The sequence below is a fragment of the Trichoplax adhaerens genome, genomic scaffold, assembly GCF_000150275.1.
Source record: "Trichoplax adhaerens TRIADscaffold_8 genomic scaffold, whole genome shotgun sequence".
Lineage (NCBI taxonomy): Eukaryota > Metazoa > Placozoa > Uniplacotomia > Trichoplacea > Trichoplacidae > Trichoplax > Trichoplax adhaerens.
In genome coordinates this window covers 277,131-294,289 of record NW_002060950.1, presented here as the reverse complement: position 1 = coordinate 294,289, position 17,159 = coordinate 277,131, and the positions used below count along the sequence as shown (strand labels likewise).

Below are 17,159 nucleotides of genomic sequence, written 5' to 3'. Positions count from 1 at the left end.
GATCCAGGAAATCATCAGGGTCATCCAAGAAAAAACGAAGACGTCCGTCAAAACAGGAAAGACTCAAAAATAAGTTGAAATAATTCGTGCTACGTTGCCTTATCAATTTCGAGATTTTTCATTACTAGTACCACAAGTGAAGATTTGAACTTTTAATATCACAAAATTGATTTGCTTGTTGTAATTATTTTACTTATGGATAACAGTCTGTTAAATATCTATAGTAAGGACTATTGTTTAGTATACCGCTCCAATGCTGATTGCAATCTTCTGTACAATAAAGCTAAACGATATTGATGTTGTCGTTCAAGTTTATTAGTTGTCTCGTTGACCGCTATGGAAGCTAATAAAATTCGATAGAAGTAATCGATTTGCGTTATTTTCAGCTACAGTATGAGATATTGTTTTTATTTATTACCTATTACTAATTGATAAATATGAAATGTTACAGACTGCAAGGATCTCTGCAACCTACTAGGATATCTCGTATGTCGTTTTTCACATGTACTGTAGACATCATACGACATTGTAGTTAGACTTAAAAATGTAAAGGTTTAATGCACTCGTAATTATTGCCAAAATAATGAGATCATCGAAGGTGACGAAGTACTGTATGATCGCAACTATTTCTATAAAACAATCAGTAAATAAAATTTCATTGAAAACATTGAGGTTAGCGTTAAAGTGATCTTTACCTAGTTTTGCAATAAATTGCAATATTTAACAGGAATGTACGTATAGTAAATAGTATCAGCTGTAAACAATTTCAGTCATTTGCTTAATACAAATTTTATGGCGTTGAATGTCAATAGGCTAGCTATTACATATTATGTTACAATTGTTTAAAATGAAGGGAACCGTATGTTTCCTTTAGATATAATTGATAATCACAAACTATGCATGTGCACATAAATGTAGCTTTTTAGATATCATATGGTTCAGATTGCTGTATTATGTAACCATTCTAATTGTTTCATGCAGTATGATATTCAATTTTCTTAATATTAATACATTGATGCATTATACTAGCTAACTAGAATCTTTTTAATTTTATCGTGTCTAGCGTTCATAATTTATCAAGCCATCGCCCATCGTTATCGCGTCGATGCACTGTATTGGTAAATTACAAAGGTTTGTGTTCAGTATCACGAAGACAGAATAATTGGTTATTGAGGAACGGCTAGGAGAAACTGCTTGTATAGTGCTCCTGAATAAGATAAAAAACTGCTTTAAAGATGGTAAGTCCTTACTTTAATGAGCAGTCGTATGCCTTGTAAATGATAAAGGTACTGACTTATAATTTTATTTATCCTCGTAGATGCTCAAAGTGTTGGTAATCAAATGCGTTTCTTTACCAAATGTTGAGAAATTTCGTGGAGCAAGCGATCCATTTGCCAAAATTCATTTTCGAGGTTTGTATAAGATAGAAAAACACCATTCCTATAATTTCGATATATTGCTAGTTATCTCGCCAATTTTAGAAAATTTTTCATTCATGATTTCTATCCTTCCAATTGAGATATTTTAGATCCCACTTAGTATATACATATTAAATTAGGTAGCTGATAAAGTTGATTGAAATAGCCATTAATTACATAAATGTAAGCTGGGATATCATTTTAAGTTATATTTTATATATTTTTGCAATTACTAGCAAACTTGCAATGCGTTTGATATTTACTTGAATTACATAAACAAGAGTGCCATTATTCATTTACCCAGAATTTTACACCCCTACTTATGGTAGTTTGGCTACTACTCTCTGTTCTTTACATAGCCGTACAGTACACTAGTACAATTTTATTCATGAATGTATGCAATGCATATTATACCTCTAAAGGTTCGTCCTACTCTAGAATAGGCTCACAAGAATTTTGAGTTTCAAAACGTAATGTAAAAATTAAGATTTATTTAACACCAAACAACAGTGCAAAACGTAACATAGAAACGTAAGCGTAAATGTAATGTGCACTGTATGTAAGCGAAGACAAAGATAAAAATGGCAATATTAGCATACTATAATATCTAGTTTTTCTCAAAATGAGAAAATTATTGCAATAAATCGCTCCGGATCTTAAAATCGATGAAAAATTTTCAACACTTGAACTCATTCCTTATTTATTCCTCTTTTTCTCAAGCCTATTTTGCGATAATCTCAAATTTTCTAGTGCCTAACATTGATATGGATGTTAAATGATATCCAAGATATTATTAACTGGAATTAAGTAAAAATTTTTACACTTCAGAGTTAGGTTTCAGGTTCATGTTAGTTTGACCTAGTGGGCCTACCAAATTCTTTTAGGGCTTCGTATCAAATTGATTGTAGCATAAATTTTATAAAGCATACGGTATACAAAATTAAGAATAAGTTTTTTCATCCAAAGCAAGCACTTTGGTTATAGGTTGATTAATTCTAAACTAAGAGTAATTGTCTACTAGCTACATAGAATATTCGTTAGTAGACAAAATAACGAACTCTTTCAAATACGCTAGTTTGGTAGCGTTTTATGAATATCGATAAATTTGATAATTTTCGTATTTCAAATATGTTTTTTCACTTTTATTATGTCCTGATTGCCGCAATATCTTCGGGTAAATGACGTGCAATTGACCTTACAAAGCAAATAAAAATATTAATTGTACAGTAGCAGTACCAACGTGTTTTATTTACATATTTTCAACTACCTATTTGTCAATATTATTGATTTTGTACTGAAAATTATCTTATTCCCACAGTCGCTAGCATGATTTAATTCGATTTTTCATTAAACGTCTTGTTAATTTTCATGATTGTAAAGAGTTCACATAGCTATGTGTAAAAACGCAATAGAATTTAGTTTTTCTACTATTTATTCAATAAACGATGCCTGTAAACGTAGATTAATTAGTAAATATATAATTATAACAGGTATAAGATTCGTTATTGCACAGATAGTAGGCTAGTACATCCGGAACGACCATTTGTTGCCGTTGGTATAGTTGAGATTTGTATTTACAATTTCTCGATTGGTTAAGTATCGGATTAGAACTATTATTGTAAGAAAAGTAATGTTGTGGTATGACTTAAGAACACTATTAGGACCTAATATTATCATGATGGTTATTTTTTGATCCTCAGAAATATATAGAGATAATAAAGTTGAGAGTCAAATCTGTGTATCTGCTTATATTTTGCAACAATTGATATTGCTAGTTCGTCGATAGTATTTAAATATTCCTGCCAGTTACAATCTGCTGAAAATATTTCCTGCAATTTATGTCATTTCAAGTAACTTTGCTGATAATTACTTTCATAAATTATAGATGTGAAAAAGAAAACGCGTAAGATCAAGAACAACTTAAATCCTGAATGGAATGAGGTGAATATGTATCTGATTATTTTAACTGAAATGCTATAGCTACGAAATTAAAGTGCAAATTTACGTTGGAGTTTCGACTACTGTCGCAGAAAAAAACTCTAATCATTTCGCGATTTGGCTGTAGTTATTTAATTTTGATGTGATATTTCAATTATAGACTCTAGAATTTGATCTAAACGGTAAACCATTGACTAGAAATGAACAACTTGAAATTCAGGTTAAAGATTGGGAAATGCTGCAGAGCAGCAGGTATGTTGTTACATTAACGGTTGGTCTTGAATGATTGTTATAATAGTGTTCACAAAAGGATCGAACTATCCTTTATATGATTACGATATCAGTCCATAAACGAATTTATACTACGGTAAAGAATGTCTGGATATATTATTTGGTTAAGTTAACAATATTCTTCAAACCAGAGAATAAAAATTCTACTATGATCTTCGACAATGTAACTTGTAGAAATAATATAATTGTTACTATTTGCCGGTATTATTTAGCTAAAGTTATATATAACAACTCCACGCTTGCGATTCATTTATTATGATAAACTATCTGCAATTACTTTACGAAAGACTAATAATAATGATATGATATCTGTTTTGCAGATTGCTTGGCCAAGTGACAGTTCCTTTACAAGAACTAATTAATAGCAAAACACAAGACTTAACATTACCACTAAAAGATGCCCATGAAAAGACATTAGAGGTAATTTATATCATTATTTGAATAGATATAATCAGACGTAAACGTATTTTTAGCTAATTTTCTTAAATATTACAACTAAAACATTGCGTATTTGACTAGGCAAAAATTAGTTTATCATTAGAATATCAAGGTGCGCCTAATGATGAAAATCAATCTGCATCTAAAGACGACTCTGGTGGTGGCGTTATTACTGATGAAAATGATCCTACAGTTGTACAAGAAGGCGATGACAAGAATGACAGTGATGAAAACGAGAGCTCTGAAGCAGACGAAGATCGTGCTGCCAAACCTTCTGTCGGTGCTATTACCTACGGTGGTGGAAAGTAAGACGATATTACCCATTTTATTATTAAATTTGTATGTATATTATATGCATTTAGCTGTGAATGGTTTGCGAAACAGCTCATGATTCTACAATATTGGCTACATTGTATCTAACAGGAAGAGACGTGTTCGAAGATTAAGACGTTCTAAATTGTCGAATAAACCTCAAGATTTTCAAGTACGAAATTGCAGCTCGGATAATTTATAAGGAATTAATCCGCTAAAATTATAAATTAGTAAAATTGTTTTTTGGGATATTGAAATTAAATAATTATTTATTTATTTATATAACCCGTAAAGGTACGTATTAAGATCATCGAAGGTCGCCAATTATCAGGTTCTAATATCAGTCCAGTGGTGCGAATCAGTGTTGCCAATCAGTCCAGACAAACAAGAGTTAGAAAAGCAACTAACAAACCATTTTATGATGAGGTAACTGTTGAATTAGAATCGATAAGCGTAAACATGAATATGCTATAATGCCAAATTTTAGCACAATGATCAAGTATGTGGACATACCTAAATGCTAACTTAACTTAATTTCCGCCTTTACATTTATAAAGCCGGTAAAGTCTTACGCAATAATTACCTTTAATTTTATTTTATAGATGTTTTTCTTCAACTTTCATATGTCACCCCAAGAATTGTTTGATGAACTTATTGTCTTTCAGGTATATTGATAGTATCTGAAAATCAGGTTAAATCTAAGACATCTGACCACAGGATTCATTACAATATTAATATGCATTATACACTGCCGGCTTTAGTGAAATACTCTCACCATTAAATTAATTAATATTGTAGGTATTTAATGCAAGAAAGCTGAGACATAATTCTCTCATTGGATCATTTAAGGTAATACGATTACAGTATGTTCGAATCCTGATCTCACTTTGAATTCTTAATGTAAACCAAGTGTTAACAGCAAAATTTTCACTACGTTTGTTAAACTAGATCGATATAGGAATGGTCTATGAAGGAGATCGTACGTCCAATAGATCAGTTATTCAAATTCATGACTGTGGCGTTATAATTTTCTATTAACGTTGTAAAATTTATTATTTATGGGATTACGCCGATGAATCAGAGCATGCATTTTTAAATAAATGGATAATGTTAACAAATCCTGAAGATATCGGTCAAGGAGTTAAAGTATAAACGCTGTTGTTAAATTTAATTACGTTAATTTATTGTAAAGTGTTCAGATAGATGACTAATGAAATAAGCGTTAAAAACTGTCAATGTATCACCGATAGGGCTATATTAAAATGTGTGTCATCATACTTGGTGCCGGTGATGAAGCTCCGGTTAGTACGAGTTTTCAATGAGTAAATGCGCTTCGGTACTATTGTAACATTATCTCTATATTTGCGATTATAGACCATTCCGGATTCACATGTCGAAAAAGACGACATTGAAGAGTTAGTTATCATCTAATTATCGCAATAAAGCCATAATTGCCTAATTTTAGTTATAAATTTCATTTATTTTACAGAAACGTTTTGCAACCAGCTGGCATTCAGTTACGACCAGCGACATATTCATTGAAGGCGTATCGAGCAGTAGATATTCCTAGAAGTATATTTGCGAGCCTGAATTATAACTGTCGTAATTGATGATCTTGAAAATGCATCTAATTAATTAACTTTAGCTGTTACCAATTTTCTTTTCATCTAGTGGATAAAGGTGTATTTGAAGGGGTTAAGAAGTTTTTTGGTCATGGCGATGTAATTTTTTGATTTTAGATACTTGTCAGATCTTAGCAATATTTGTATTTTATATATACATCTATGATATCGTTAAGAACGTCTACACCAACTAGGTTAGAAATAAAAATTCCTTTATTCCTTAAATCATATCTTAGGATAGCAAGAGTTTGGTGGATCCATATATATATTTTTCATATGCTGGTCATAAGGTTTGCACTAATGAATAAATATTTAAAAAATCTTGCCTTTGTAATGTTGTGATGTTAGAGTGAATTTGTGTATTTATACTACGCGTGAATTTTTCAGGTAAAATCAAAAACGATTTGTAACTCTGATAATCCGGAGTGGAGACAGTACCTTAATATCGGAAGCAGGGTAAGAAGACAGTTCTGTGAAAAACGGAATATTCATTTATGAATACATAGTGCACTTCCAGCTTGATAGTCTTTAACAAAATTTATTCTCTCATGTTGAATGATGAAGATGTCTAATTTATTTTTAGTTTCCTTCTATGTGCGAGCGTTTACAAATATCCATATATGATTGGTAATAGTGCCTTTTTATCTTGCTATTCTTATGGTGCAATAGATGATTCTACTTATGATTATCATAGAGACAGTAGATTTACCATATATATTAAATATGGTAACAACTGTAAAATAACTTTGCGTCCTCAATTAGCACTAAGCAATCCTGCAAATACACAATTATTAACTATGGCATATTTTACAATGATTAAAATTATAAATTAAGGGATCGCATGAACAAAGATGATGTCATTGGTACTTACTTTTTAAATATTGCAGAAATATCTTCATCGTCAGATAGCAAGGGTTAGCTTAAAATTCGATAGCTTTTTCATAATCATTATTGTCATGATATAAGAGAAATATCACTTGCTCCTACCATAACCTACGGGTATCCCAAAGAGAAATTAATTCATAGTTATAATCATAAAAATGACAACTTTTATCGTTACAGGATTTCCGCCCACTTTTGGCCCTAGCTTTGTCAATTTTTACGGATCACCTAGAGAATATTCAGATCTCCCAGATGAATATGAAGACCTAAATCGAGGCAAAGTTAGTTAGAATTCCTTTAGATTAGAATAAATTACATTGTCACCTAGATCGATAGCATCGGTAGAACGATTTCTTCGCTCTATCTTAGCGGAGCCAAGATATTGCGTCATTGGTTTGGTTGAGATTTCTTCAACTATATGCAACATTTCTGCTAGGGAGAAGGTGTTGCCTACAGAGGGCGAGCGTTAATTGAACTGGTAACTAATGTTGGTGAAATGCCTGAATACCCCGTCAATAATATAGAGGATCCTGAAGTTGAAAGAGCCAAGGTATCTACTATTTCTTCACAAATAATATAACGCAGTTTTAGTTTAAGGTGTCTCTTCAATTAATGTTGGACTGTAGTTATATTAAAGACTTGTGACTAAAGTCTATTACTAAACAGTATCTTGTGAGCCGATATAAGCTGATAGACTTTTCGTACTTACAGATGCCATACGCGTACACGTATGTCACAGTAGTATGAAAGCAATTCCTAAGTACCTGTTGAATTTGTTAATAATACCATGTGTATCTAGTATCAGCAAGAAGTTTGTCATTTTTAATTAAATCTTTACATACAAGGCATATTCTAATTAATCTTATTTCTTATAGATATTCATACTTATTTATAAAATTTAATTTTGTATTATTTAGATTTTCATGCGTACTAGAAAATATTGTTTACATGCTACTTTCATGGAGGCCACAATGATAACCGTTGCTGACGCTCCCATTGAATTTGAGATTAGTATTGGTAAATACTGTTTTATTGCGCAATCTGTACAATACTATAGTATTAAGGAGACGCATTGATTCTTGCAAAGATTTAATCTTATTGTGTGCCTATGTAGGGAATTATGGAAACAAACTAGATGATACAGTAGCTGCTGCGTCATCAACAACACAGCCAACTAATGCTGTATACGATGGTAATCACTTTTATTTCCTGCCCTGGTTTGATAATAAACCCTGTGTAGCAGTAAACGCTGATTGGGAAGACATATCATATAGAATTGATAATTACAACTGTCTTTGTAGAATATGCGATCGCCTGGTACGTCGCTATTTGAGACAAGTAGTTGTTAATTTTTGAGTAAATGTTATGATGTGTTAATTAATATAAGAAATTAAATACCGACTATTATATTGGTAAAAGTTTATTGGCATTTCTCTGTTTCTGAATATTATTGTAATTACACGTTTTATTTGATGAAACTTTACTTCAAATGACATATTCTATTCAGGAAGAGAACATAAAGGTGGTTAAAAATAGTTATCGAAGAGATTTACCTACTGCAGAAATTGCTGCTCAATTAATTGGTTTGATAGACACTCTAATTATAGATACTAAGTGAGTAAGATTATGTATATATTATTATACTAGCAATTAGTTTGAATTGCTAGCGGCTATTGTAATGTGCATATTTACTTTATAGAAAAGACCTAGGCAGTTTCGATAAGGCCATTTGGACTGAGTTGGACGGCCAGTTACATTCCATGCGGTTATCAGAATTGGTAATTTGCTAGTTAATTATAACATTTTGCTAGTATAGGCTGTGTTATTAGCTCTACAATACATTTATAGAGATTACTACTGCATTTACAATTCTAGCTTATGTGTATTCTCAATTTACAAAGTTTGCAATTATATGTTATTAAATTGAATCTACTGAGATTTGAAAGCAAATTTCAAAGTGTATTATATGTATATTAGCAATCTTTAAATGGATCATCAAGAAAACTACTAATTTTTTATCGAAAAATTTAGGCTGGTATCAGAGTTGAAGCTGAACGGCTACGTGAGAGCGCTACCGATATTAAGGAAGTAATAACGGAATGTGAAGGTTATCTCCAGCGTTTAAGGGATATCGCCATCGAGGTAAGTTTTCAGTAATTTCTGATGGTGAAACTTGTTATTGATGTTAATAGGTGTATTTATTAACGTTATCCGTTGATTTAAGAAGTTAAAGAGATAGAATATATAGTTTAAAAACTTTGACTGTACAAGATCGGTTATACTCTTATTAACTTTAATCTGCTATTTTAATACTGTCATATTTTCTCATAGCCTCAAAATAGTTTACCCGATGTTATTTTGTGGATGCTGTGTGGAAACAAGCGTGTGGCTTATTACAGAATGCCAGCTTGCGACGTTCTCCATTCGATGAACGAAGATCCAGATGCTACAGGAAAATATTGTGGCAAAGTGCAAACGATAGCGATGAAAGTAATACATGCCTTTGTTAATACAATGTTAGTGAAACCAATTGTTTAACAATAATTATATTTGTAAAACACGTACTTGTATAGTATCCTGGTAAAAAATCACGTAGCAAGCGCCATTGGGATATTCCTTGCTTTTTACGGTTACAAGTTTGGCTCGGGCTGGCTAAGAATGAGTCAATATGGACTAATAACATTCATAGTAGAGGTGAAATATCCATTGTAGCTGAAACCGTAAGTAAAAATTGATGAACTCATAGTATTTGATATGAGGCTGTTATTTAAACAGGACTGTATTAGATGCTAATCATAATTTTTGCGACTATACGGAATATATGCTACATTTCGATATCCTATTTTATTAGTATGAAAATCAAATGAACGTTGTCGGAATGTGGACATCAAAAGGATTGCCCCGTCCCAAATTCTCGGATGCGCGCGGAACTGTAGGCATTAATATTTATTATAACTAGCAGCGTATGATTTGTGATGCAAGTTAAGCTATTGTATTGCAGGTAAGCCTGCATAAAGACCATTTCGTAGAACCGCAAGGATGGAAATTTGAAGGAGATTGGTTTATTAGCGTTGAATCTAGGTCATTAGATATGAGTGCATCTAATTATGGAAACAATATAAAATAAGATTCAATGCCATCAGCATGACTTGTTGCATATCTGTTTTCATATTCAATCATATATAGCATACAGTATGATCTAGATTCCGGCCGTAAAGTGTTTTTGGAAGACGTATTTGAGAATGAAAGTAGGGTTATCCCAGGTGGTCCATGGCAAGCAGCAGGAGATCCATGGACCGATGTGGTAAGTGATATTGTAACAAGATGATTTCGGAGTAACTTGTAGGTATAGTTGTTTCTATAACTTAGCATTTAAAGATTAAACGCGATACTTTTGGAATGCTGAAGTATTCTAAGTAATAGCGCTTAGATTAAGATGCTTACATCATTAATATATTTTATGTAATAATGACAGAAAGGAGATCATGCGACAGATCGTGACGAAATACCGTTACCAGAAGGATGGGTATGGGAGGCTGAATGGCAAATCGATTTGAACAGAGCTGTGGACGAACATGGATGGGAATACACATTAAGTTCTGGATATAGCTCAGTAGAAAAAAATTATCATCTCTATAGGAGAAGACGCTGGGTTCGTCGGCGCAAACTAACAACTAGTTTGCTGAAACATGGAACTGTGGTTAGAAAGGTAATACAGATAATTAACTCATGGAATAATATTAGCAGTGATCTTTATTCTTAGGGTCTTTCACGAATCTAACACAGGCAAAAAAAAAGCCGCCAAAAGATGATGATGATGTTTGGGAGTATGCAAAGATGTTCATCACAAAATTTCATAGCAACAGAGCGAAATCTGATTTAGTTCGTAGACGAAGATGGCATAGAAATCTCAAAGCAGTCAAGCCGAATAAATTGCCGATATTGGTTATTAAGGTATATACCTGATCTAAAAGGACAACGTTCGAGTAATATATGATCCACTGTCATTTACTTACAAATACCAAAGCTCTAACTTATCCATTAATTGACGGTATAGTTTTATCTTTCTATACTTTAAATTGTATCCGCTGTCAAGATAATGGCTGTTATTTTCTTACTTTAAATAAAATTTTGTTAAGCAAATTATGACTTTGGGGAGATATTTTACTATATAGGACGAAAAACATAAAGAGCCATTTACTTATGCTCCAAGAATTTTTTTGGTACCAAAAATGAGTTAGTAGTAGATATATGGTAGATAAATAATCCGTTTGACTTAGTATTTGGTGGTATCTAAATCAGAGAGTTTATCCATAAACGTACTTGTGACTCCTAACATGTTCAATTACCTTTTATTCTTAGAGCCTAGAAAATTTCAATTACGTGCTTATATTTATCAAGCTCGGGATTTATTAGCCGGAGATTCTAATGGATTATCAGGTATTTTAGCTTCAATTAAGATCATGAAGTGGCATAAGAAAATGGTACAATAACATATGAGAATTAGCTCTATTTGAGCGACTGATCGACATTTACATTCCACTTTATATCTTTTGCGCAATGCACAAATTAGATCCTTTTGCTCGAGTTGCTTTCCTAAATATGAGTCAGGAGACGGAAACAATTAGTATGACGTTATGTCCAACCTGGGATCAGACATTAATTTTCGATAATGTTGAAATATTTGGAAACACGGAAGACATAATGCTAAACCCACCTCCAATTGTAATAGAAATATTTGATTACGACAAATTTGTAGGTTTTTCCATTATTTTCACACGCAATTTAGAATTCTAGTCGCCACTTAAAAGCTCATATAACATACAAAATTATTTGGTATGCATTAAATTGGCTACAGGGATCTCCGGAGTATTTGGGTCGTACTATGGTATCCCCAATGGTCAAATGGAATCCAAATGAGGCCCGGACACCCAAGTTGGCATGGTGTAAAATAGAGAGATCAAACGAATATGGCGGAGAATTATTAGCAGCTTTTGAGTTGCTATTGGTAATTTATTTAGATTTAAAATTTGTTTAGTCTATGATTAGATTGCGAAAGTTGTACAAACTGAATTCCCATAGCGTCAACTTAAACAAAAATTTATAGGATGAAGGAGCTGATCTTCCTTTTGCGCCTACGAAAAAAGATAACGTTTATATAGTACCTCCTGGTATTCGACCAGTTCTCCGAAGAACTGCAATTGAGGTTGTAACTTCTTAATTTAGATAATGGTATGGTAAAATTAGCAGCAAGTCCATCGGTTTCACCATAAAATTGTTAAAATTTATTATTGAATAGCATCAGTATCTGCTATTGTAATGATAGCATTTTGATAAATTTTAACCAATATTGTATTAGGTATTATGTTGGGGAGTAAGAAATCTGAAGAGATATCATTTGCTTGACGTACACTCGCCTAGTATTGAGTTAGAATGTGGTGGCAACATTCAAAAATCAGCTACTATTAAACATGTTAAAAGAAATCCAAATTTTAGTGATCCTGTTATCTTTTTTGATATAGTAAGTTAATAAGTAATAGCATTTATGATAACTTATTCTGTATAAAAAATTCTGTATAAAATAATAATTCTTCGTACAATTTATCAACAACGTAATTCGATACCTACAGATGTTACCAAAGGAAGAAATCTATACTCCTCCTATGAATATACGTGTTATTGATCATCGAGCCTTTGGCCGAAAACCAATTGTTGGCGTCTGTGTTCTTAAAAGACTAATGGACTATCAGTGTGAACCAGCTACTAGCTCAGACGATGTACCAGAATTGCCTGATGGCTGTGAGTGTAAAGTATTGATATTAACTGCTACCTTGTGTTATAATATAGCACTCTTGTATAAAGTTGGAAAGCGTATCCTATGCTGATTAAATTACATTTCCATTTATTTTTTAGTAATACTGCCTTCTAGTACAGCTGCAAGTCGCGAACGAATAGCAATCGAAATTGAGCAAGCGGGTGAAAGTAAAACTGATGAAGAAGTACGTGGAATTTATTAGCAACTATGATTCTGATAGAGATCTAGTCAAAATTGTGTCAATAAGTGCGATACTTTCAGTCAAAATTAAAAATTAATGTAGGTAAAATGCGATCTTCAGACTTTGGATATAATTTGCCTGCTAATATTTTTAGGATACACCTAAGCAAAAGGAAGAGACAGATTGGTGGTGTAAATATTATGCTTCACGCCCTCATTCCGACGAAATTCGTAAAGCAGGTGATTATCTTGAACGCGGATATTATACTATAAAGGTAGGTTTATACTAGTTATGACTTCAGTATTTCTGCGATCGCACCTTAAAGAGACTATTTTTGTGGTTTGTTTCAGATCTTTGATTGCGAACTAGAAAAGCAAGACGAATTTCATGGCTTTCAAGATTTGATTCAATCATTTAGTCTGCATCGTGGTAAAAATAAGAAAGGTAGCCGAGAAGATGATGATGCTACTACAGTGGGAGAATTTAAAGGGAGTTTCAGGGTTTATCCTTTACCAGCGGATCCAAACATCACCCTACCTCCTAGAATTTTTCAAAGTCTACCACCAAGTAATGTAGTACACTGTACAGTCAGAATTTACATAATTAGGGCCTTCGACTTATCGCCGAAAGATGCCAGTGGTTTGTCAGACCCATACTGTATTGTATCGATTGGTAAAAATAAGATTAAAGATCGAGAAAATTACATAGCAAATGATTTAAATCCATTGTTTGGAAGGTTTGATTTGCCTACCTCTAGTCGATATATCTTCTATTATAAGAGCATAATTTATATAAGGTTATAAATATATTTTACAGAATGTTTGAATTATCATGTCAATTGCCTTTGGAGAAGGACCTTAAAGTATCCATTATGGATTGGGACCTAATTAGTAAAGATGATTTAATTGGAGAAACAGTAATTGATTTGGAAAATCGGTACCTTTCCAGATATAGAGCCACGTGTGGTTTGCCCAAAAATTACTGCACGTAAATATCACATTCTAAAAATATTTGGTTAATAAACAGTTGCTTTGTAATTTTACAGACATACAGCTATCCATAGTTGATATTTTATTGTTTACTTGTAAAATAATTAATACGGTACGTTTTATATAAGTTCTGGAATCAACCAATGGCGGGATAGTCAAACTCCCAAAGAAATTCTTGATGCCTGGTGTGAATCTCGTGGGCTACCGGCTGTTCGTTATATCAGCAATACGCAGTTATTAATGGATGGAAGAATATATTCTCTAGATGATTATGGTAAGGACACCAAAGTTGTATCACTCATGTACTTTACTATATATCGAGTGAATAACAAATAAAGCCGTTTAAAGGCAAGTCACACCGTGGACGTTCATTATTATTGTGCTTTTTTAATTGCAAAAATATAGAGCAAAATATCAAACAGCACGAGCACTTAGGGCCTGCTGATCAGCGATTAGCATTACACGCTTTATTATCTCAAACCGTTGTTCAGGAACATATCGAAACAAGACCCTTATATAGTCCTTTGCAGCCTCTTATCGAACAAGTAAGGATGGTGACGAATTATAGAAATTTAAATTGATACCTCATATGGAAGATATTGTCTATTCAATAGGGTCGACTACAAATGTGGATAGATATATTCCCAAAAGAACTAGGAACTCCGGGTCCTCCGTTCGATATATCACCACGTAAACCGAAACTGTAAGAAAATCCACAATTAGGGTTATATTCTCATATTATTGTTTAAACAGTACTAACTATATGAATGGTACGTCTTAGGTACGAGTTGCGTGTCATAATTTATAATACTTCTGCTGTTATCCTTAACGACAAATCTATAACTGGTCAACAAATGTCTGATATTTACGTAAAAGGGTAAGCAACATATTACGGATCTTAACTATATTTTGTCATGATTCTTTAGGAATTGAAGAAATTATCATTATTTTGACAATTAACTTTACAGTTGGATTCGTGGAATCGACAAAAAAGCAAAAACCGACGTCCACTATAGGTATTGTTATCTATTGCCTAAATATTAAACTTACATACTTACCCTTTGCAAATGTTTATGGGTGGTAATTCATGACTACGGACTTTGAATCCCTGCGATTTATAGTATTAGATTCTTTAATACTGTGTCTGTCATTTTAGATCACTGGATGGCTCTGGCAACTTCAACTGGCGTTTCATATTTCCATTCGATTATATGCCTGCTGAAAAATGCTTGGTGATTAGCAAAAAGGTTAATTCAAAAATATTAAAACGTTTGTCTATATGAATATAATTAACAAAAAACTAAATTCATATGTCTAATTCCTTAAAGAAACACTTTTGGAGCTTAGATAAAACAACACAAATGATACCACCTGTACTGCAGGTTCAAATCTGGGATAACGATCTATTTTCTCCGGATGATTACTTAGGTAAGTAAAGCTGTGTTAGTTGTGGTTAAAGTTATATATAAGAGTATTATGCATATCAATTACTCTCTACATAATTAAAAATTTTGATTGTACGACTAAAATGTAGTAGTAAGGATTGCATGTATCGTACACTTCGTATAGGCACTTTAGAGTTAGATTTAAATTCTCTTTGCAAGCCTGCAAAATCCGATAAAAAATGCGGTTTAAAGCAATTGCCAGATTGGGAAGATCGATCAAACGCAAAAGACATGGTTTCTCTATTTGAAATGAAGCAAATGCATGGTTGGTGGCCACTCGTCAATGAAGATACCAAGAATCGTCAGCTGACGGTAGTCCTTTCAATATTTGTAGTTTTACTGCCTTATTCTTTAATATAAATCAAATATACTGCATACTTAAGGGAAAAATTGAAATGTCAATTGAAATATTAACTGCTGAAGAAGCCTCTCTAAAGCCTGCTGGCATTGGTCGTAGTGATCCCAATGCCCATCCTCATCTTGATGCGCCAAAGTATGTATAAACCATTTCATCATTTAGCAAAACATCGATTTCGTTAAGTTTACTAGTGAATTTTAAACTATTACATCCTAACTAAATATTATTTTTTTAGCCGACCAGCTACTTCATTCTTATGGTTTACATCACCGCTTAAATCTTGTCGCTTTATTGTCTGGCCGAATATTCGATACTATTGTTGCATTGCTGTATGCATTCTCATCTTGGTAATATTCGTCTTAGTTTTTATCTATGCGATCCCGGTGAGTGAGTAATATTGTTCAATCTGCAGTTTTAAATCCACTGATAATTATATTTTATGTCGTTATAATTCCCATTTTGCTTTTAACCTCCAATAGGACGCTTTGGCAACGAAAATAGTTACTGGAAAATAATATGTATACATAATAATATAAATTTTTTTTATCCATTGCTGCTTCATAATATACAAAATTATAGGGTTAAATGAGTATTATTCTAGATATGATTTCTTGGAATTTGATATATAGATTGTGCTGTTTTAAAAGCTGAGCTGCTTGCTTGACGTGTTTACTTGAATTAGTTCAAAATCGGCTGTTACATTTTTGAATTTTAGAAATTTGTTACGCATTGGTCGCATTCTGCAACAGATTAACTATTTAAAGCTATCAAATCCATGCTGACTTTGTATGAAATGAAAAAAAATCGCATTAACATTTCGATATTTTTACAGTAGAGGCGACTGTTGTTATGCAATTCCTTATGGTAATTATTGTTCAGATTAAAATGAAGCTTGAATTGAAGAATATTTACGTAAAGTTGCCCACGGACTATTAGATGATCTATCATCAAGTACAAAAGTCATTTTTGCAAGAAATAAGTGAAATAAATGGTTCAGTATTGTATGTGCACGTCCTTTAATAATTGAACGATTATTTTATTTGACTTTCAGAATAAGTGCTGGAGAAGTGTGGTGTGTCAATATCTTTATACAAGTATTCTGATTTCCAATTCTAGTTATACCCGAAGTATGTACTTACTATTATTAAACTATAATGCTAATATCGAATTTCTGAAGGTTGAAAAGAATTTTAGATTTTAAAGTCAGTTTGCAATGGTTGTTACTACCGCGCTGTAAATTATAGTAAATTCCTTACGATGTATTTATCTCCGATGCTGTCATATTGATACAGTAGATACATAAAAGTTATCGTGCAGTTGAGTCCTTGTGATATGTTGCATAAGCATACTAGAATGCGGTGGCTCTGTCGGTATGCATCGATAGATCCATCACAGTATTTCGTAGATAGATATTTTACGGATAGAACCTGTCTCATTGATATAAAACTTCATGATTAAGTAACCACCATA

The 17,159-nt window shown here is 32.6% G+C and overlaps 1 protein-coding gene across 1 annotated transcript; it reads left to right on the top strand.

Moving 5' to 3' along the window:
* Window positions 1-3,302: 3,302 nt before the first annotated feature.
* On the top strand, window positions 3,303-16,084 carry TRIADDRAFT_28445 (uncharacterized protein; the record flags this gene model as incomplete). Its single annotated transcript, XM_002114682.1, has 50 exons — window positions 3,303-3,359; window positions 3,517-3,631; window positions 4,189-4,390; window positions 4,509-4,569; window positions 4,692-4,823; window positions 5,000-5,062; window positions 5,196-5,246; window positions 5,346-5,376; window positions 5,479-5,543; window positions 5,648-5,698; window positions 5,772-5,812; window positions 5,887-5,969; window positions 6,069-6,118; window positions 6,256-6,309; window positions 6,407-6,475; window positions 6,603-6,646; window positions 6,854-6,933; window positions 7,046-7,182; window positions 7,338-7,451; window positions 7,819-7,918; window positions 8,016-8,218; window positions 8,409-8,515; window positions 8,601-8,679; window positions 8,933-9,043; window positions 9,233-9,391; window positions 9,475-9,621; window positions 9,753-9,833; window positions 9,903-9,982; window positions 10,088-10,205; window positions 10,377-10,598; window positions 10,688-10,846; window positions 11,182-11,341; window positions 11,475-11,656; window positions 11,760-11,909; window positions 12,009-12,107; window positions 12,261-12,422; window positions 12,532-12,762; window positions 13,052-13,171; window positions 13,248-13,633; window positions 13,714-13,884; window positions 14,015-14,160; window positions 14,292-14,431; window positions 14,501-14,589; window positions 14,668-14,763; window positions 14,855-14,902; window positions 15,043-15,133; window positions 15,215-15,314; window positions 15,456-15,643; window positions 15,715-15,824; window positions 15,925-16,084. Coding segments are annotated over 50 exons (5,895 nt in total), but the record flags the coding sequence as incomplete, so codon positions are not given.
* Window positions 16,085-17,159: the final 1,075 nt, after the last annotated feature.